This window comes from Lates calcarifer, linkage group LG23 (assembly GCF_001640805.2).
Source record: "Lates calcarifer isolate ASB-BC8 linkage group LG23, TLL_Latcal_v3, whole genome shotgun sequence".
NCBI lineage: Eukaryota > Metazoa > Chordata > Actinopteri > Centropomidae > Lates > Lates calcarifer.
Genome location: NC_066855.1, coordinates 1,821,891 through 1,845,504, shown reverse-complemented (window position 1 = coordinate 1,845,504; position 23,614 = coordinate 1,821,891). Strand labels below are relative to the sequence as shown.

At 40.7% G+C, this 23,614-nt stretch overlaps 1 protein-coding gene across 1 annotated transcript in view; it reads left to right on the top strand.

The window, feature by feature from the left end:
- Positions 1-6,246: 6,246 nt before the first annotated feature.
- The window catches only part of cacna1g (calcium channel, voltage-dependent, T type, alpha 1G subunit), a 135,024-nt gene continuing 117,656 nt past the window's right edge, over positions 6,247-23,614 (top strand). Inside the window, 2 exon segments of the mRNA XM_051066268.1 lie at positions 6,247-6,353; positions 19,117-19,250. Of these exon segments, the coding sequence (XP_050922225.1) occupies positions 6,261-6,353; positions 19,117-19,250 (227 nt within the window). The 5' untranslated portion in view covers positions 6,247-6,260.

Here is a 23,614-nt window from a genome sequence, read left to right as displayed (position 1 = left end):
GAAATCCAGTGAGTATTTTTGGAGGGAAATGAAACCACCATTTGTTAAGTCATAGTATGGACCATGGAAAAATTGGAAATATTTGTATATATATTCAATATATATTCAGTAAATGTATTTTAGCTTTGGGATTCAATTTTACAGTAAATATTATCAACTGACAGTTCTTCTCAATCACTAGGAAGTTAATCGTCTTTGCATTTTCAGTCTGGAAAAAACATGATACTGTCAAATGTATCTCAGTCCATCCACCATTGTTTGTCTCTGAACAAAGTTAAGGTGTGATACAGGCTGTGCAGTTTCACAACCATGACTTATTACATATGTGCAACACCTAGATTGTATGAAGTATGAAGTGTTAACGAGATGTGGATAGGTGGCAACTCGTGCTATATTCACTGATGGTTCCAGTATCTACAGGTATCTGACAGGGAAAAGTTGATTCTCAAGTATATTTTCACATAAATCTGGTTTTAAAAGCTATAGTTTCTGGGATGCTTTTTGGCTTTGCAAGGCTCATGTGCAACAAGTGTAGGGTTGATCTATATCCTCATACATCTGCAACAGTTCTTGGTACAACTGTACTATCTTGTCAAGCTTTGCCCCTCAGTGGGAAATATAGATTTTGAGAAAGAGCAAACGAAGGCTGTGTGGTATGTGTGGAGACGGGGCAGAGCAGAGACGGATGCAGAACCACGTCCTGTGTGAGTTATAGTAAACACAATGAATAATATCTATTCAGAGAGACTCGTCCGTATTGATCGGCCTCGGACTGTGTGTGCACCTCATCTCTTCCTGCTGAGGATTCATTTCCCTGCTCTCATGAAAGAAATAAGAGCTTGAGAGAACTTAATGAAATGAGTTGAAACTTTTTTTTTTTGCACCAAACTTTTGCTCTTTTTAATCTGTTACCCTGTTTCTCCTTTCGTCTCCTAGCTCCCGCCCACCCCCCCACCCCGAACACACACACACACACACTCACACACCCATATACAGTACAAGAGCTACATACACGTGCATGCTAATACACACTCTTCTTTGTTGTTTGTGTCCTGGTGTCTGGTGTCAGATCATTAGTGGACAGAATCAGAGTGAATCAGCAGTGTGATGCAGGGAGGCAGGGGAGGACATAAGGCTTGAATATTGTTTTCCCTTCATTAGCCGAGAAGAAAGGGACTTTAAATGTGTGTGTGCATGTTTGCCTGTGAGAGAGAAAGAGTGTGAGAGAGAGTGTGAGGGCTGAAAAGAACCCATGAGAGCAGAGCACAGAGTACTTTTTGAGGTGTTGATGAGTTTGATAATGTTGCCTCTCTGATGAAAGCATTGTTCTGAGAGTTTGCGTGTGTGTGTGTACTTACATGTGCATGTGTGTCTGTGGTGTGGAGCAGGCTTCTTGCTTTCAGAGGTTTGACAGAGCATATCCTTGTGTATCTTTCCTCTAATTGAATCCATCCCTCAGGGCGTCACCGCTTGTTTATATGCTGACACCATGAAGGTGTGTGTGTGTGTGTGTGTGTGTTCATACTGAAGGCAGAACACTGCAAACACACTCCCCTTATTGTTTAATTATAGCCCACCAGCTGGGAGATGGAGGAAGAGAACGAGGGCAGGAGAGGAAGAGTTATTGATTAAATTAGTCAGATTATTCATATTTAATGTTTTGCTTTGTCTCCATCTCTCTGCCCAAGCCCTCTGCTGTTATCGCCTTGATTTCTTTCTGTTCATAAATTGTCTATAGTCTGTTGAAGGACCCCCGATAAACAACACATTTCATGCACTTCATCACTTGACAGGGTCTGAAGTGCGCCAGTAAAACTTGTCTGCCTTTTACACGTGTGCCAAGGGCAAGGACAGTGTTCACAAGACTTTACTGAACCACCTTAAAAAAAATGTTTCCTTACCTTATCAGCGGGAGAGAGAGATGAAAATCTACTTTCTTTGTAGATCTGAGTTCTCTCTCTGACCCTGATTTAAAAGAAAATAAAGATTTTTCCCTCTATTCCTTTTTGGTTTGCTAATGTTGTTTCTCAGCTTGTTTTGAGCTCATAAAACAGTCTGGTGTTTACTATCTAGTAGTTACAAGTTTTAAGTCCTACAAACTGTACTCTGTGGCAAATGCTCTAGTCCTGTGAAGTAGCACAAAGTACCCATTAATACATGTATGTCATATTCCATGATTTCTCATAATGAGCTGAAAGACGTGTAAGGAAATGTGTGTTTTATTGCCAGTAATTTATATTTATATTATATTTTATTTGTTGAATATGTGTCGTTTCTTATTTTAAAAGTTACATAGTCTCACTTTAACTGTTGGCTTGTTGTCTGCCAGTCGATCGGCTCACTAATAAATTGTCAATCTTCCAGTTTGTCCAGCTCTCCAAACCCCAGCCTGTGTGTTTCTGCTGATTATTACTGCAGCAAGCTAGCAGCCTTGCTAAATAACAGATCATGTAATGCCTTCAGTGAACCACTCTGTCCATAGCAGCAGACACTAATGATGCTCAGCAATCAGTATTTATGTTGACAGTTCACTGTGATGACTAGCTTTTGTACAATGGAAGAGAATGGCAAGTGCAAAAACATCCATCCAGTCATTCATAATGATTGTAGAGAGTTTTTGGCATTCATGTTCTTTTTTTGTCTAGATGCATGATTTCTACCTGCTGATAATAAATGCAGGTGGGGAGCATCAAATATCTGGTCCAAGGTCTTGGACAACTCTCTGACTTTAAATCAGCACACCATGGACTTATACAAACACTGAGTGCAGAGTACAGAGTGTTCCTAATCCTTAGTGCAAACACTTTGTGTATAAGTCATTCCACGTTCTACTCCTTTACTACCATTCTGTTTTATAGAAATGATGTTGCTATAAGGCTTACCTCTTTCTACTCTCTCCAGCTTACTCTGCATAATCTCAAAAATAATTGGCCTATCAAAAGATCTTTATACTATAGCAGTTTGAGTTACCATGCTCTTCTCCTACACCAGCTCCTGTCTCACTGCAGGTGCAGTCAGGGAAAGGCTTTGTGCAAATGGCCATCACATACTGTACCTCAGTATGTAGTCTCTCTATAGAGAACCACTGTAGACCAGGCTTGTACAATAGTACAAAGCACAAAGGAAGCTGACTCCTGCTGTAGTTCTAGGTTGCACATTGTTGTTGTGTTACTTACAGTACCTTGGATGTTATTGTGAAAGTTTTCATGCTGACCAGTGCAGACTCAGGAAGCTAATTTCTTTAATGAGGACAGCTATTGTGATACAGACGGCAGTAGAATCTACAGGTTTTGAATATATTTTCATTTTACAAACTCAAAGTTTTGCTTTGCTACGTTATAAAATTCTATTTGTAACATTGGCTATGTCAGCAGATTTTATCACCCTATTTAAATATGTGTGTTTTTTAGCTTCTGCTTCTGTTTCTGTGTTTAGCTTCTGCTAGTGCATCATCACCTGGCAAACAGATCTCTTCCCATTTATAAAGAAAATGTAGACAGATATTGATGCAGATATAACATCACAAGGTATTCAGTAGTCGAAAGATACGGTTTACAGTCAATAGAATTTAAAATTTCTTTATACTTTCCAAAGTTTTGGTTGATAAACTGAAAGTGAACATAGTGTTCTGCTTCTTTATGCTGAAATATTAACAGCCAACTATACAATTTATTCATCAGTTGGCTACAGGGTACTGGTACAGGGTAAACATACATTTTTCATGCAGAACTGTTGTATTGGAGAAAATATATTCTAGTTCCTTTTTAACACAGAAGTTCAACAGTCTATCAGAAATACCATATCTATGTATTATTTCTGATGGAGGAGGAAACAGAATACTCTAAATCAAGTCAGTGTGAAGTTGTGTTTCTCTCTCTCTGTCTTAGATTGGTACGGTCACATATGGTCAAGTGTGGAATTAGCATTGTCTGGAACCTGATGGGTCTCACTGATGTACTGAAATGACACCATACTCAGCTCTGATGAAGGTTGATGATGTCAGTAACTTAGAAAGGCAGCCAATACAGCTCATTATTTTTAATTAGCCGCACCTTCTCAGCCCTTTACTGTGAGCTTTTACAGATGCCACCTGTGTGTCAACAACAGTTTGCGCCCCCTTAAACTTTCAGTGCCACCACCCTCAAACTACAGTGTAAGTTTTTGTTTCCTGTTTAATGATCCTACACTCTCGTACTGACTGATCTTTTTAATTGCGTCCCTTTGGACTCGCAGAACTTTGTGTGCATCCTCGAGTGTGTGACGTAATCCTGTGCTGCCTTCCAGATGCAGCCACCTTTACCCAACCGATGCTGCTGAGGTTCCTTCCGGTCACAGACTCAAATGTCCCTCCAGTTTGCATCTATTATTCAATTCTCCTGTTCAGTACTGTATAGGAACTACCACTGGTCACATTCTGGCCCCTTGTCTCTTGGAATTACATTCAAATTAGATGATTCTGCAGCACATGATTTATGTCCGGTGCCAAGGAAGCAGCATGGCCTTTGTTTAGCGAAGGTATAAAATAAAGGTTTGGAGGTTGGCTTGGTGGATGAGCACTGATTTTCACAGAACAGACAGTAGTTCACTTACCATCACAGTCCAACAATTGAAGGAGAAAATCAAATCAAAATCAAAAGCAGCAGAAGCTGAGGTATCTTGGCTACTAATGGGTCAAGCACCATAAACCTGGATCTCACACTTCCCAATAATGCAGCTCTGTAGTCTCTTGTGTGAAACCCCGCTTTTTTCAAACCTGAGAGACTCACAAATACACTTTCTCAGCTCAGTCACAGACTAGCTTCTCCCCATGACTAGTACATTGAAATCCATCCATCCATCCATTTAAATATCCAAGTTGTTCCCAAGCAAACGAGATTCCTCAAAAGTGTTCATAGTCCACCTAAACTGAGCTGCCGTGTAAAATAGGTGGAGTGACCTTCAACATCGTATTACTTTTTTATTCCAGCAATATCCACAATATTTTCCAAACTCTTACCAAGTAAATTATGTCTTTGTTAGAGGGACAAGAGAGATAGAAGGGGGATGACATGCCTGACATGGATAAGGGACATTGTGATTCATGGTTCCCACCTTTAGCACCAGTCCACCAGGGTGACCCATAAATCGATCATTTTCGAAACATTCCTGCTGCTCTCCTGGGCTGCTGTGGCTGCTTTTACCTGGCATCAAAGAGAAAGATTTTGGGTTTAAATGTTGCTGTTTGTCCTGCACACATTTTTTTTTGTGTGTGGCGGCTGTGGGACCATGCTGACCCAGCTGCATTATGGGTCAGCGGGATGAATGAGCAAGTGGTGGCTAATGCGATAAAAGACGGACAGGTCGTTTGTCCTCACAGCCTGTGTTCACACTTTTACACACATACACAGATGAAAAGCACCATTTTGGCTCACGCATCACACACACATCACACACGCACACACACACACACACACACACACACACACAGAAACTTGGATGACAAACAGTCTATTCGGTCTAACATTGTTTACCAGCCTGGATACAGGGTGCTAACTGTGGATGCAGCCGCAATCTATAATATATGTGGGTGTGTGTTTGTGTGCATGCATGCAGCCCACATATCTGTGTCATAGCGTGTGTGTGTTTACTGAAGCAGCATCAGCCAAATTTGCGTTAAGTCTCATCATTGATTGGTGTCACATAACTCAAGCTGGTGTTTAGCCTAACCACATTAGGAATACCCACTTCGACCCTACGGTCAATAAAATTCATGCACTATGCATCAAGATGTCTTCACATTCACGAACTCTAAAGCTGGATGCTTCTTCCTCCTGTTAGTGAGTCCTCACAGTCTCTCAGCATCTTTTTCTGCTTCACGCTGTCTCTTTAAAGTGTCTATCCAGCACCCTTGCTAGCAATCTGAACATTTTCCAACAGGCCTTGCAAACAGATCCTTGGTTAACTGGGTGGAATGGGAGCAATGACTGCTACTCAGAGCAACCACAGGTGGGCTTCTCTACTTCCTGGGTTCCTCTGTGGCTCATTGTTCTTCTCAAAAGCTGTTTATGATGGTGAATTGCACTGGAAGAGATAAATGTGCATCACTTTGTCAGAGCAGTTTATAAATTTGAATGGGATAATGAGGTCACTGGAGAAAGCCTAGAGAAATGTTGTGAAATGAACAGAAATGTTGTTACTAACAATAGTCATTAGCTTGTAAGCCACTGTTTTCTGTCTGTTATATTCCTTAACTGTTGTCCACATGGTTTGAACGAGTGTCCATGTTGGTGATCCTGCTGAACTGTGTGACACTGGGCATGTTTCATCCCTGCGAGGACAGCAACTGTGACTCTGAGAGGTGCAGGATCCTGCAGGTAAGATCTGATTTATTGGTTTTGTTTATAGTGGATTAAATGTGTTTTCTTCTCATACTTTGTTTAAGACAGAGCAAAGCCTGTTTATATTTATCCAAGGCTGTCTGACAAACAGTTCTGAAGCAGTATACTGGCCCATTCAGCTCACATCTATGGATCATCAGGCTTCAGAGTTGGAGATTTGTGTAAATCCTGCAGCTTCACTGTGAAAGATTCAGTCAGATTGTTAAACCACAGCACTTTATTTTTTTGTTTCTAACACATTAAATACAGAAGATGTATTAATATGAGAAATGTAGGTTATTACTTTAGCAGTTCAATAGTTTTAAAAGTAATTTAAGCATTTTAAAGCTGGCTATGTAGCAATAGCAGTTACTATGCAGTCTCTTGTAGCTACATGGTGTTTACTACAGTCTAGAGGAAATGTTGTGAGTTCAGCATCATTCCTTTACGCCAATGTTTCCAGTGGTGGAAAGCAATGGCAATGTTTTGCTTTTACTTGTCTCACTTCTTTTCCTCTACTGAAGTTAGCATGCTAACCAGCTATCCCTGTCCAGGCCGGCCCTTCTCATTACTTTCTGATATCAACTCACTGTAGTGTTGAGTCTGCCCTGAACAAGCAGCACTGCTCAGAGGGTGTATTCTAAACTCCTGTTTTGTAAACACAGTGATGACCATCACTACTACCAGCTCCTGGCAAGAAACCATGTTCTGCAGCAGGAAAAACAGAGATATAGCTCCTTTATAGCAGTCTATGAAAACAATCAAAGATAAATTATGTTAAAAGAGTCATTTTCAGAAAACATTACACATCCTGTGTGGTAACACTCATCTCTCAAAATCAGTGGAGCGTCCCTTTAAAGCATGTTGGTAGTCATTGTTAGTTGCATAGTTAGGTCTTGACCTTTAGTTAATGAGTCAAGTATAACCCTGAAACACAAACACACATTACATAAACAACATTTACGCACATAGATGTGACACTAGCCGATGAGGACAGCAAGTAATGGCTGGAAAACAGCAGACATTAGTGTGGGGCAAAATCTCTTTTTGCATGTCAGAGCAGATACAGAGAGCAGGAGCACTGAAACACCAGGACAAATAGTAGAAATGTCTAAAAACAATGCTTTTGATAGAGCCTCTGAGAGGACGACTGAAACAATATTTCCCAGCATATCTGGCCTTTGCAGCTCCCTCCATTTGCATTATCTGAGATGGAAAATAAACAACAACACTGTGTGGAGGCGTTTCCATTAATTTATAGACCTCCTTTAACCCAGCAAACACTAATGGAAGAGCAACAACAACACAGAGGATATATAGAAAACATTAGTTTCTGCGTCAGATGAGGGAATCAAGTGGAGTGAGGTGCAGTAGAATAGATCTGTGTTATCTGGCACTGTTCATCTTGTGCAGTGGAGGGATAATCTGCTTGCAAAGTGGTTCCAAATAGATTGAATCAGAACAAAGTCCTCTTATTTTCTTGTCCACTGACTCAGTGAAATTGAGCAGTTTCACTCTAAAATGAGATATCTATGACTGTGTTCTTCCTGATATTAGAGTCAATTTATTGGCTTAGGCATTTACTGATCAGAAACTTTAGTTAGAAAGTAATCAAACTTTTAGTTTCTCTAAAATGGTTCCACACACCATCTTCTTCTAAGAAATTGAAACATTGCTGAAAGGAAAAGAGAGTGAAAAGAAAATGTGGAAAGGAATGGAAAGAAAAGGAGAGAAAATGAAATTAAAAGAAGGGAGAAGGGTGAAGGGAAATAGAGGAAAGGGAGAAAGAGGAAAAGAAAAAGGGAGAGGGAAGGAGGGGACAGGGAAGGAAAAAAAGACAAGGAATGGAATGTAAGGGCAATGAGAGGAGAAGAAAGGAGAGGAGAGGAAAGGTAAGAAGGAGAAGGAATGAAAGAAGAGAAAGTAAGAAGAAGGAATGAAAGGAGAGGAGAGGAAAGGTAAGAAGGAGAAGGAATGAAAGGAGAGGAGAGGAAGGGATAGAAGGTGAAAGGACAATAAAGAAGAGAAGATGGGGTGGAGGAGGAATGGAAAGGACAGGAAATAAGAGGAAGGAAAGAAAGGAGAAGAGAGCAAAGGGAGGAGGGGGGAATATGAAAGGTGAATTTGGAGAATAGAGGGTCTGAGATGAACAAAGAAGCGTGGAGAGCTGAGTGGAGGGTCTGAGTCTGCTGCAGGGCAGCCTGCACCCATCCACTCCTTCCATCTTCTCTGCTCAACAACATGGGATGTGATTTAATTCAGCAGCAGAGGAATGTACAGCCTCGAGGTTAAATGCATTCTCATTAATTACTCGCTTCCTCCATTTCAACCTCCACATCACTCTCCACATCCATATGTTCAGAGATGGTAAGGGCATATAACCATACATCTGTCTTTGATCTGTCTCACTCTGCCTGGAACGTACTGACTCTCCACTTTTCTCACTATTCACATGCTCTCACATCTTCCTCTCCTCTTTTTCACACTTTCACATTCCTGACATGCTGTGGCCTCAGTCCCTCCTCACAGCTCATCTTTTTCATTCTTAGCGAGAGCTTGGTTCGACTTCACGACCTTCTCAAGTAAGATATTTACCTCAACGCATGAAGGGTTTTGACACATGGTTACACAAGAACGTTTTTGTTACAACTGTGTGTAGCCATATGGTGAGAATTGTTCCATTTAGTATGTTTATGGTGTGTGCAGCACAGACAGAGCCTCAACTGAAACAAACATCGTACTTCTTTGTTCTGCTCCTTCCTCTTTTTGCACCAATCAGAGCTGAGCATTCTTTCATATGTCAAGTGCAACTCTTTTTTTTAGCCAGCTGGGTGTTGTTCAACGTAATGTAATGCGGGTTTCACTTAGCCTTAACTAGCTACTTATTGTGTTACGACTACCCACGGAACCCAGTGAAAAGTAATAGCAGCCTGGAGCTACTTCAGTGTAAACGGGTCCACTTAAATGAATTAAACTGAGAAACAATTAAAAATGCAGTATACTGTTTCATAGGACAAGATGGAAAACATAGCAATGGATACAGGACAGTTACAAGAACAACAGGATCAGAGGGATATAGGTTATCTCATGTTGTGAGCATCAAGATGGTGTTAGTTTATGAGAGTGTGTACTGAGGTTTTAAATCTCACGTTTTTCTTCAAACAACAGATGGACTTTGACTCCTGATGAGCTCAGCTTGTGTTGTGGGTGTAATAACTTTCCCCCCTGAAAAAAACCCTCCACTGTATTTTGCCTGGGTGTGTGATGAGAAACTTGGTGCAAGTAGAAATCACAATGTAGCAGTCTGAATATTTGACTTACTATTAAACATGGTTTATTGTCAGTATGGATTTAATGTTACATCATTTTCAAAAAGTGTTGTTTCACAAGTCATATACAGAGATAAAAATGATAACATACTTTTCTCATCATATTTAAAAACATATTTAAAAAATTAGATTATTCTACTCTCTTACCATTAATATTACACACTAGACCAAACAATTTAAATAATATACAAGGACTTTTTGTGTGACAAATGATGCTAAAATAACTCCTAGCACAACATTAATGCAGCTGTGCTAGTGCCTGAACTGTCAGATCCAGTCTGTGCTTAACGTAGCCATGCTAGCATCAGGGCTAATGAGGGAGCTCAGCCCGACTCTCCTCTCTCATGCAGGCCAAATGAGCTCTCATCTCCTGACACAGCTAATGGCCAACTGTAATGATCACAGGACACTGTTGCTGCGGGGTAGATAGGAAGATGACCCCTGCTCATCATGTCAGTATTGTTGCCCTGAGGCAGTTTTTACAGTTTGTTTTAATGACACTCGAAAGACATTTTAAATCCACTTGTTATCAGATTTATCACTGCACAGTTCGATAACATCAAATCTAATTGTTCAACTAATTATGAGAATTTCATTTAATGCAGTTTACCTTTTTTTTAACTTTCTTCTTTTTTTTTCTTCTTTTTTATTGTGTGACAACCTAAACAGTCGACCACTACCTACAAAAGGTCATTTTTCTGTAAACAGGATATTTTAAGCTTCTTATCCAGCTGAACAAACAACCAATTTTGTCATTTTTCTGATGACGACAGTTCCCTTACTCATGTCTCATTTACAGCACCACGGCCACAGTTACACATGGTAGTTGTCTGGCTTTAGGTATGTCAGTGTATGTCCGATTGTTGGTCCATCACTTTAGTCCAAACTGAAATGTCTTGACAGCTACTGGATGTATTGCCATGAAATGTTGTATTGACATTCATTGTGCCCAGAGGATGAAATATAATAACTAAACGTCAAAACATATTTCTGACATTTCTCTAATGCAATTCCTTGTTATCTACTGGCTGACATAAAGGCAGATACTAATATATCTGTGACCTGAATGTATATTTCTAACATCAAACTGTAACAGAAGATAGTATCGCTGAATATCGCCCTTCCAACACTTTATCCCAGTTGATAAACAAACCTGATTAGATGAGATACAGAGGAGAACACATCAGAGAGCACTTCAGATAAGACTGAAAAAATAAGGAATATGTGATGATTTAGCCAATGGAACGGTTTCAAAGAAATGTCAAACTCTAGCTTTAATGTTAAGGATTGTTTCTTTCTACCCTGAAGGAGAGATTTCATGATTTCACATTCTGCTCTGAATGCTACAGCACACACTTAACCTTCCATCGTCCCCCCGCAGCTACAGTACAAAACGATGTCTGTGGAAAGCTAATAAAATCATTGCCAGTACAATGGGAACACTGGGTTACAGAAGACAGAGGGAAGGAAGAAAGAAGCAGGCAGAGGTAGCTATACATATAGATTCCTTGCTGAGATGGAGCTTCTTATATTTATGTAGAGTGCTGCTGCCACATGGAACTACTGCAGGAGCTTTCAGGCCAGAGTAGAAAACACACACCTCACACACATGCACTGGTTCACCCCCACGTCAGCCTGGCATGTGCCTGGAGGATGAAAAGAAGTCAGGGCTTGTGTCTGCATGAGTGTTTGTGTGTGCCATTACCTCAGCTGCCATGAATGGTGGTGATTGAGCTGAAAAGTCTCTCTCACAATATTATCTCCCTCCACCTGTGAGCAGTGGATCTCAGCTGAATGGCAGATTACAGTTAGCCTGCCGTATTGTCCTCACCACGTGAGGCATGCACCGCCTTCATGGGCACGTATGGCTGTCCACCTGCTTGTCTGACTGCATCTGCATGTGTGTGTGAGCATGTAATGAAAGCATCTGACCCCTGTGATAATAGCATTCAGACTTGTGACAGGCGAAATTAGCATACATAGTGGCAGAGATTTATTTTTGGGAGAGGGTGCAGGGGAATGTTTTCACATTGATGGCACCTGTTTCTTGCATACACACACACACACACACACACACATATAACTTTCAATTCTATCTATTAAGATGCCCTTGGGTCAAGTGGGGGTATGAACACAGCAGCCACAGACGAGAGAGATTGTTTTTCTGGATTCAGGCTTCATCGGTTAGGTTCTGATGGACTACTATGTCTATGTTGCTTTCATGTAAATGCATGCACAGTTTGACATTCACATGATGATTCAAGAATGCAAGACACCCACTATATTTCTTGTTGTAAACACTGTGTATTTGATAAAAACAAAATCCTCTCCTGCAAAGAAAGTAATGCACTCACATCACTTGCAGCAGAGAGGGCAAATTATTAAAAATAATACAAAAATAAAAAATAAAAACAGCACAGAAGCTACATCCAAGAAAAAATGTCGCTGGACGCATGGTTAGATTGACCTCTGGGGTTTGCAGTTCAAATGCACCACGGCAAAGAGAAACAAAAGATGTCCCTAATGGTTTTAGACCATGTTCAGGGGGGACTCTCCCCTAAAAAATGACCCTTGCAAGCAGCTTATTATGACATACAGTTTACCCATCGCACATTGCAGCAGAGGCACCTCAACTGAAATAAATAGCACCGCCTCTAATTTTAGAATAAATGATGATTACATGTTAATGGACCAGCTCCATTAACGTGTAATCACCAGACCAGTTTGGCCATCACCTAGTAACTTCGTTTTTCACAAGATGAGGTGTGTCAGGGTCTGTCACATTCAGCTCAGCAGGTGACATTGTTTGACTGATCACCTCGTACATCATGTTTGCAGTAATTAATTAGGACAGCATGTCACAGTGTTGGGGACAAGAGAATACCTCCTGTGTTTTTACAGTGGGAAAAGTCCAGACGCAGTGGGTTCCTGTTTGCTGGTTAAAGTGACAAATGTCACCATCTGTAGCTAGTTCATGTTAAATCCAGTCAGACTTTTGGCTCTTGTTTGGTTAATGTGGTCTTAGCTAGCTGTCTGTAGTCAGCCACAACATGTACCCACATGTTATTGTAGCAGTATCTACAGAGATGAATCCCTGTTTACACCCAGTCCAGGGAAATCGAAGAGGTCAAAGATCAGGGTCAACTGCAGCACAGACACATGGAGCTGGTAGGCTTACAGCGTCTTGCTGAAAAGCACGTTAGCAGGGTGGATGCTTGCCATCTTCTGGACGTCCCTGGTGCAGTTTTCTGACTGATTGCTTATTGTTTACCCACAGCAATCGGAGCTGGCTTGGAAACACGTGGTGGCACTGAATCACATACAGGAATGTTTCTGATCTGCAGATCCTGATTGTTCGTCAAGAGCCACGACACTTCACACTTGGGCGCCATACTGTATCTAATAACCGCTCTGACACTTAAGGATTTGTGAGTGAGCCCTGTTGAGTCATTAGGGAGTGTTGTAAGTGCACTCAGCATTAGTGATAAAGTGCACTTAGGATATAAAGGCTCCGATCAGGAGGTGATGAGAGGGCGAGAAATGTTGGCACTCGCTTGATGCATTGATAACACGCAATACAGCCTGCAGTGCTTGCTGGTTTCTGTGTGTGTGTGTACGCCTGGTGGACACGTGTGTTTACACTTGTTCTCAGGCAATGTGAGAAGCAACATGGGTGTTCACACACAAGGCTGTTGAGATGGTGTGTGGTGTCACTGTTTAGGCTGGGAGGTTCACGCAGGACTTAATACACATGGAGAGTGTGAGGGATGTGTGTGTGTCCATGCAGTGTAATCGTGTGTGAGAGACAGGCACATACACACACACACACACACACGCGCGCAAATACACTTGAAATTTATTATAAACAATCACATGAAAAATGAAAAAACACACATCTGTACCATTACCTACACACTCACACTGCTGTGGGAGACATAATCACAGTAATAGGGGAGTGATACAACTTCAGTGGGAGAGAGAAGGAGGCAGTGGGAGAAAAGATAAGAGGGAGATAAAGATGAGAGACATGGAAGTCGGTGGTAGACGAGAGGAGGAGGAGGAGAAGGAGGAATGTCAGTAGCTTACATACAGCAGAGTCCCATCCAGCTGGATGTGAGCAGATAAGAATGCCAGACGCCAAACGACGTGTGTATCATACTTCTTCTTTTTCTTCATTGGTATAAAAGTTTACTTGTATCAAAAATAAAAAGAAAAAATGTCTGACTGGAGCCCCTCATGTAACACTCTCATCACGCAATACTTTGATTCGCACACCCAGGAATACAACTCAGTTAACAAAGAAAGTTTAGCTAACTTATATCATCGGCAGGGTTAGGCCAGTTAGTGTGTTTGACACTACTGGTAAGAAGATGTATAAATCAGGGTACTCAGAGAACACTGGCTGTCAGGGTCACATTGTGAGCTGCCTCTGGCAAGCTAAAAAAGTTTGACTGTTAAGTGGCAGCAACAACTTGTGATGCTTTTCACTCCTGTTGGCTACAAATCAATTGATGCAGCTTTATCGACTTGCACATTTGCAGCCAAGAGAATTAATTCTGGTAATGTAAACAACAAAATGCATAGGTCTACAGGCCGTTTTCTAGAGGGTCATTTTGACACGTTACAGAAGGAAAACTTCATCTGCTTCCGTCTCAGGTTCCTTGTGATGTTTGTGCTGGCTCACTGTCACACTGTCATGGTTTACTGGGACACTTACATAAAACAGAGCCATTGTTACTGTTAGCAGTAACACCTGTGCTTTTCCTACTATGACAAATAAAAACGTCCTCTGTGAAGAAAGCCTATGGAGTATAACATTTGGATATGTGTAAATACGTTTTATTACTTAGTAGTTACTTAATAGTGATTAATCCTGTGCCCATAGTTGCTATGAGGTTTGTGTAATTGCTGTTATAAACAGTCAGTGTCTGGTGGGATTTTACATGGTTCGTCTGGTGCACAGGAAGTGAAGGCTTTTCCATTTCTGGCAGCAGCAACAGTGGTTTGTTTGGAATAAATATAGAAGGATGAGCAGAGCTACCTGCCACCTACACAATATCAAAAGACAAAGGCTTTACAGTTCTGCCAACACTGTTTCATTGACAAATGATCTCTGGGAGATGGAACACAAAACCATCACAACAAAAAGCAGTGACTAATACAGCAACACATGCAAAACCTGAATGAGAGGTTGGCCCCTTTAAGCTGTTTTTGCATTATGATATACCCATTAAATGGTGTCAGTTTGCCAAAGAATATTTCTTTACCACCCATTCCATTATCTGATTCACTACTTAATTTTGCTTCAACAGTATTTTTGCACATTCATCCCTCGCTGTTTAAAGAGTTGAAGATTGGACTGACTCACCACACGTTCTCTGCTGTCATTTGTTGGCCTATTTCACACTTTTGTGACTGTCACGCCAAATGAAAGCCAATTTCGTGAGGCTCGTCTGAACCGGGATTAAACTGGATGATATGCCATAATTAACTTTTTTTGTTTTGTTTTCACATAATGCGAAAGTCTCATTATTCTTTGGAGATGCTCCAGAAGTTGCAGAAATTTTCCGGTGGAGTTAAGATATTCTGTCTCTCTGGAAGTCTCTTCACAGGGAGTGAATGCAGTGGAGGGTAGATATTAGGGAGTGTGTGCAGTGAGCTGTTCAGCACAGGTCACTGGTGTCTATTCCCTCGGAGGCAAGCATGTGTGTGTATGTGTGTGTGTGTGTTCGGCTTCTCTGATCTCCACATGGACGTACAGCCAGTGAACCATGGTGACAATATTCACGCACAGACACACACACATTTCCATTTTTGTAAATACTCAGCTTGGTATTATAAGTGTCTGGAAACCTTAGCAATCCTAGCCCGTGACTGACGTGGAATCTGCACAGCCTTTCCTGTATGTTTGGGTATCAGATCTGATGTATGTTCATCAGGATCATGCAACATGTTTCACGCTCCACTGATGTGTGATACAGGTTCAGGGGAATCAATATCCTGATTACACAGCCAGTATTACCATGTGCTGCTACACCGGTGTGCCCCTGTGGGAATGCCTCAGGCCAGCATGTCCTGTTGACTTCGATGAATTGGAAGTCCCAGCTGTGTGTGTGTGTGTGTGTGTGTGTGTGTGTGTGTGTGTGTTTGGAGTAAGAGCAGTAGAGCGGGTTGAGCTGGTTGACATTAGCTCAATGTCAATTTATCACAAGTCCCTGAAGGCTTGGTGTATGTTGTATGTGTTACAGTATGCACATGTGTGTATGTGCTCATGTATGTGTTGTGTAATCACTGTGCAGATACATGAGTGTATATGTGTCTAAGGTTGTGTGTGCATGTGACAGTAAAGATATTGTCCTGAACACCCTGAGTCTTAAGGGGGTTTCTTATATTGTAGGCTCTGCAGGCATGCAGGCTTTCGCTAATGCAAAATAGATGAGTAATTACTCCCCAGCAGAGACAAGAGAAATGCCTCCCTCATTAAACAAAAGAGAGCACAGATAGAGGGATGGGGTATTAGAGGAGAAGTCAATGCAGTCATTTTATGCTCAGCATGGTGGTAAACATCTCAGCTCTATTTCACACAACACTTGCTCTGTCACAGTCATGCATCTTTGGTTGCAACATCTGTCAATAGTTGGACTTTGTTGTCATTTTTCCAGCAGACTGTTGATGAGCCCTGTTATCTATCTTTCATAGTCCAATGTGCAAAGCATCTTTTGAAGAGATGATTACTAACAAGGGCCAGGGTGATTCCCTGTTTGTCCAGTGAGGCTTTTAGATCAAATCTCCCGACCTCTGATAGGAATATAGAAACCTGTGCTTTACAGAGAAGGCATATTAGACCTTGGTCGTCATGATTACAATAATAAACACATGAAGTGTACCAGCAGTGGACCTTTGTTGCCATGGTTACAATAATGAAAAATAGATGTTTCACAAAGGAACTGAACAGCGGTCTGCAGGTCTACAGGTGACCTATGGGATCAGTGAACACTACCTCTTGCAATAAAAGTCTTCATAGAAACTTGTGTGAAAACTGTGTAATTTTTTAAACCAAGTGCAGAAAAAAAAATGTGTGGAGAGTAACTATGTTTTGCTGGATGTGCTCCACACCAGTTTCAGTTAAACACATGTACACTTCAAGTGACAAGTGTCAATCTACAAGGAAGCAAGAGCAATCTAAGTTATTTTTTTTCTTTCCGAACACTTGTATGTCATCCAGAGTTGAATTATATATTATATTATAATATATATTATTATATTATATGTTGAATTATATCATATCCAAAGACAAAATATTCTGTTTAAAAATCAAAACCTGAAGATGAGGGATTGAGGTACCTTCTCACTAAAGGTTGGTGAGAGAGAATACTGAATATCCACTTACTGTATGTGTAATGTGGTTGAGTTAGGCTTTACTTACTGCATCCAGCCAATGCATTTAAACTATATTTTTGCATACATTGATTTAAGCCACTGGTTTAATATGTATTTATAGCAGTATTTTATACTGGAAACAATTGCACCATGACAGTGTATAACATTGATATTACTGTATCAGTTGTCATGTACTTTGCTGCTCTGGTGCCCTACATAGAAAAGTTGGTTCCAACACTCACACAGTTCAGATTAAATTTAGATCAAACACTGAGCACAATGTTTTTTCTTCTACCTTTTCTTTTGGGGGGATTCTGCATCACTGAGCAATCTGCTCTGAGGCTCCTCTGCCTCTTTGGAGTAAATGAGTAGTGTGTAAAACATCTGGAGCCATGTATGATCAGTATTAGGGAGTTAACCTGAGGCAGCTGTTTGCTAAAGAAACCTACTGTCAGCAAGGTGGTATGTCCTGGAAATAGCAGTGCAATCCCATGTGTTGAATTAAATCTTTTGGGTTTTCTAGGCAGACTACACAAATGCTGTCCAAAGTTAGGGCAGAGTTGTACACAGCCTCTCTCAACCACACACACAAACGTACATTCCCGTGTGAACTTCTACATTTTACTTCAAGTGAACTCCAGAGCACTGAGCAGAGAGACTAGCCTCTGCCTAAGCTAACAGGATTTGATATATTTATACATTTCTGTGTTCATGTTTGGATGACTCATCTATCAGTGGGTGTCCTGTGCCTTGATCTCCTTCCAGAATTTTTCTTTTATTTTTTGACTTTTTCCCTCCTCATCTCCAATTCCTTCTCTTCTGCCTTTTTCAATTTATTTATTGATTTTCATATTTCAAAAATTAAGGTTATGTTCTCTTTCATTCCTGTCCTCATTCTTGCCCTTGTTTTTGTCTTCAGTCCCGTCTGATAATGATTTGGAGAGCTGAAGCTCAGTCAGACAGCCAGACAGCCAGTAATGAGGGCAGGAATACTGATTGGTGCAATGAGGGGCTTGTTCCAGGTTATTACGTTATATACTCTAGATCGGAAGCCATTTGTCACACGAGTCTCTATTAAGGCAACAAGGTGGCAAAACCATTGTTAGGCCTGTGGACCTGTGTTGTCAGCAAGCATCTGGCTTGCTGAAGTGTCCTTGAGCCAAACACTAAATCCGTTGCAGCTGCAAGGAGGCTCTTATCTCTTTTCTTTTCTCTTTCCCATTTCCATGGAGAGCCTGACCTCCTGACAGCAGGGCAGAGAGAAAAGAGGATTCCTCTGCAGGAATTAATAAAGTGCCACACTGATGGCAAACATTCTCAGTGGGATATTTTTAAACATCAGATATGACTGATGTAAAAACCTGACTAATACAACGTCATAGGCTGATAAAATTGGTTGATCTCAAAGCTTGTCATACTCTAATCTGCCGATAATAAATGCAAAGACTGCAAAGTCCAGCTTAAATGTTCATTATTGACCTTGGAAATTGCAGTTTGACAAAAAAATCCACATCTCGTGGAAGCAGTTTTCCCACTTGTCTTGGAGCTGGCTCAGCTATTACCATGTAACCACAGTATAAAAATATGGTCACTTGATAATAGGTGGTTGTTTGTAGTGGTCACTTCCCTTCCAAATACATAAATACATATAAATTAGCATTGTCATTGTGAGCATATTAGCATTTAGCTCATGCCCATGTATAGCTTCACAGAGCTGCTAGCTTGCTTCAGACTCTTGATCTCGTTTCTTGGTCATTTTTTGAATAACTACATGTGAGTCCTAATGAAAATGTTTGTTTGTGTTATAAATGAGACTATGGTAAATAAAAATAACTGATAGTTTCCCTCTAATATCAAGGTTATATATTGGTATTAGTTAGTGGTTCTCGTGAGGTAGTCTACATAAAGGGTTTAGTACTATGCAGCAGTTTCTATACAGCAAAGTTTGCACTCTGAACTTCTTTTCAGCATCATCAACAGACAACAATCTTGCAGCCTCATTTACTTTACATCATAGTGATCACTTGTATTTTCTGTCTGTGTCTCTGCAGGATTTTGACGACTTCATCTTTGCGTTCTTTGCCATTGAGATGGTGATCAAGATGGTGGCTCTGGGGATTTTTGGCAAGAAGTGTTACCTTGGAGACACGTGGAACCGCTTGGACTTCTTCATAGTATTGGCTGGGTGAGTTATGCAATTACACACACACAAACACACAGGTGGCAAAGCATAACCATGCATAAACACTGGAGGCTTGCACAAGACGCAGTGGACACACACACATGCAACAAATTTCAGCAGTAATCAATCTGAAAGTCAGGGTTTGGAAGCGCAGGGACAGATTCGTGAACGAGGACAGAATCGAGACTGTAATAGATGTTTCCAGCTTGTAAAGGTAATTGTGTCACTAGATTTCAACAAGCTGCTGGGTTTTCTTTGCTTGCTGCCCCCAGAGCAGATCAGACGACACTGGATTTGAAGAATGAACCTGTTAGAACTGGCTAAATAAGTAACATCAGACTACTTTGCTGTGCGCTCCACTGGTTTGTCATTAAATGAATTTACCCTAAATGTCCTGTAAAAGCCTTTTAACTAGAAACTGGTAGCAAGTACCCTCTTAAATTCTTAAGAGCTCAGAATCTGTCAAACAGCTGGAGAGGGTGAGTTCAGATTTTAAGATGAGTGAATACAAATTTAGAGTTCTTTTTTTTAACTTAGTAACTTATAAATCTGTCCCTGTTCACTCTTTACCATGTACACACATAGGTACATAGAGTTTGTGAAAAACGAAAAAACACCAGGGCGCACAAACCCACTCACACACACATACACAGATGCGCACACAGCAATGCACACACACAGTAATTTGATTAAACATGTTACAGAACACAGCCTGCTGGTTTTGGTCTGACATTTTCATCACACTACATCCCCTGCTGGTTTTTAATGCCATCCTTCTGCCACAGCTTCTGTTGTCCATCAGTGGGAACAGGGCACATTTCCTTCTGTGCGTGTCTGTGACTGCGTACAAGTGTGTGTGTGCGCTGTGCCCTTCAGCAGCAGAGATGAGATACATTTCACCTACATCTTTTGCCTGTCACACACCTGCACTGTTAGGAGCAGTTTCCTACAGTCAGATGTTGCTGTCTTGGTTTTTTGTGTAATGGCAAACTTTAATTCCTTTACACTTTTCCTCTCTACCGGCATCATTATATCTTTTAGAATCATAGATAGTGAAAGCTGCCTCTCTATTGGTCGTTGTGACTCAGCCACTGATCCAATGCCAGAGCATGAGCAGGAACTAGACAGGAAATAACTTAATGTTTGGTATTCAAGCACTAATCCTCTGAATAATAGAAGGCCAATTAAAGGATCTTAAAATGTAGTACACGCAATGAAAACAGGCGTATACCTACAATGAATAATAATATGATGATAGAGACATTCTGTGTAGATGTATACGCATGAAACTGTTATGTATCTGTGGGGGAAACTGGGTCATTGCAGCAGCATGGAATAGGATATACTGTGCATAAGGAGCAGGCCTGAGTATTGTTATATCAGGTTTCATGATGCAGAATAATAGCTCTAGACAAACCCGAATATTTTACTGAACTTATCTGGATCAAATTATTCAAGTTTTACTTGATTTTTTATCTCACAGTCAATGAGTATAATAAAAATACAAAAGTTCCATTTGTGTTAGATTGATTTGATATTTCAGAATCTCTATCACATACTGATTAGGAGTTGGCACTAAGTATTTATTTCATATTATCTGAATATTGTCCATTATACATACTCATACTCAAATGATTGATAATAATTGATCAATAAAAGGTTTGTGTATTAGTAAGATAAGTGGGTGGAATCTGTTTTCAGTCAGAGAAGTTTATAATGATAATATTCCTTATTACTGCAGGATATCTTCCCTCAGTTCACACAGACAGAACCATGTGCTGATGAAGGCTGCAAATAAAGTAAAATTTAAACTGGGTGTACCGATCAGTGTGATCCTTGTCGCTGCCCACTTTTATCCACAGCCACACACAGCTCTGGTGCATTTGTCTGTGCAACAGTCGTGTACATTTTCTGCCATCTCAGTAATGTGCCTCTCAAAAGTTATTGCAGACTGAAGCATGTCTAATCCTCAGGATGATTGCGCCTTTGTCCATCAAACAAAACCTCTGAACTGTTGAGGAAAGCCTTCTGTATGTGCTCTCCGTTTGCAAAGCCTCCCATGTTTAACAGCACACTCCAGAATGTTATGGCTGCTCTCTGTGGCCTGCTACAGAGGTACAGTGTTTAAACTGAACTCTGATTCATATATGTCGACACTGCTCACTTGGTTGACTCACCTTTATCAAACTCATCAAGTGTTTCTTGATTAGTTTCAAAGTGATGTTTTACACTTGGTGTTCAGGCAGCAAAATGCACACACAGCTCAGTCTCCTCTTGTGCTCTATGGTCTGAAACTGGGCTGAAAAGGCCTGCTAGATTCACTTTTAATGTTGCTATTGCTGTGATCTTGTGCTTTTGTTTGTTGTAATGCAGATTGCATATCATCGTGTCAGTATCATTATTCATGATCTGTTTATTATTAATTTAGCAGTTTGCACACATGGGCCTACACTGATATTCAACAGAAATATTCGAGTATCTCAGCTCATGTAAAGCAGAAAATACTGTAAGTACATAAACATGCTTATGTCATGTTAATGGAGACCAAGTGAGGAAATCCTCTTACTACCTCTCACATGTCGACTTTGATCCCAGCTCCTGCTTGACTTCAGAGCGGCACTGCTCTGTCCTTTTTGACCGGCGGTCTGTGACATGCAGCTGTGATGGCTGGAGGTGAAACAAGCCAGGGACTGTTACATCCTCCTTACTTTCCCTCGCCATTTTCCCCCGTCACTCTCCTCTCTGTAATAACCGTGAAAAATGTTACAAAAATAATTGATGAAAAAGGTTGGTAAAGGTGGAGTGTGTGTGTGTGTATCAGTGCATGAACAATATGGAGCATGACAGAAAACATGTCACGAGAAATGAAATCATATTTGGTGATGCGAGCATGTGTGTTGTTGTGTACGTTAATATGTTTCATATGTTATACGGTGTTGCCATTTTTGAACAAATTAAAAAAAAATCTCATCTGTTCGGAGAGTCCCCAGCCACACGGAGACAATGGTAACCTAGGTAACGGCTGGTTGTCGAGCATTTGATACATCCTGGCAACAGTTGTTAAGTCTGCGGAGGAAGGCTCTGATGAACTGTTTGTTTCTTTCCGAGACGATAATTACAGCTAAGCTGCTTTTTCAGCAGGTCGGCTTCTCTCCCTCCTAATCACCTCTCTGTCAGGAGTGAGGCAGGAGGGAATGATGGAGGGATGGTTGTGTGAAACAGGTGGAGTGTGGAGAAGGAGATAGAAATGTGCAGGGAAAGAGTTTTTGGCAAGTGAACGGTGATATTGTGCTGTGTTCACATGATGAAGAGAAAATCAGTAGATGGGAGTTTCCATTTTGAAAAGAACGTTTCCTGGTGATGGATGAAACACCACTTGACAAAATGACATTTATCATTTCACAATCAATGTTTAACACATAAATCATGTTGCAGTTGCATCATCTGAAATGACCTATTTACTTGATCTTTGTCATTTGTGACTGACTTCTTGATTCCTGGTTTGCTCTCAGTCATTAACTCACTCTGTCACTCTAGTGCATGTGTGTGAGGTGTGAAAAAGCAGCACCAGTCAGGCTGCTTGGTGGATTCAGATGACTTGTGTTAGCACTTCTTAGTTTTTTTATTTTTATTTTACCTGTCAAGTTGTTCAGCTGTTCGTGCATGATGTGAACAAATTACTCATGATTTCCAAGACGCTGTCATAACTGTACCAGACCTCAAACATATTGTTTCCTTATAGCAATGTGCCTGTGACCTATCAGACGAAACTCTCTCAACCTAAACTCTGTACTGTGATGTTATAATAACTTATAGAAATGAAGCCAAGACTAAAACAATAAGATCCAATGTGTAATAAGCCAAAAATATCCTTAACACCTCGTCTTGCAAACTAAGTGCAGTCAGCTTAATGAATCTGGCACTATGAGCGTCTGTGAATGCAAATATAGCCAGAAGTAACTGTGCTTGGAGGTCAGTGTCCTGATTGAAGCCTCTGAATCAAACACAAGGAATGTATATATAACGTGACTTGATATATCGTGTCACAAATTTAAAGTGAAAATACTCTGCTACAGAGTCACAAAAATTGTATTTAAATTCCAGTGCAGTTCCATTCGGCACGGAGATTAGCAAATTTAAGAAGACTATTTTGAACTGAAGCTAAATAAGACAGATTGTTCTGTTCATATCAAATTGATTGATGATTGTACCCAAGTGTCAGTAAACTAACACACATTTTAAGACTCAGGTCTAGATTGAATGACTTGTTAAGAGAGTGTTTTTATTTATTTATGTATTTATTTATTGATCGGCACAGTGGAGCCCGAGTCGATAGCTGAGGGAGTCTGAAAAGCAGACTCTACTAG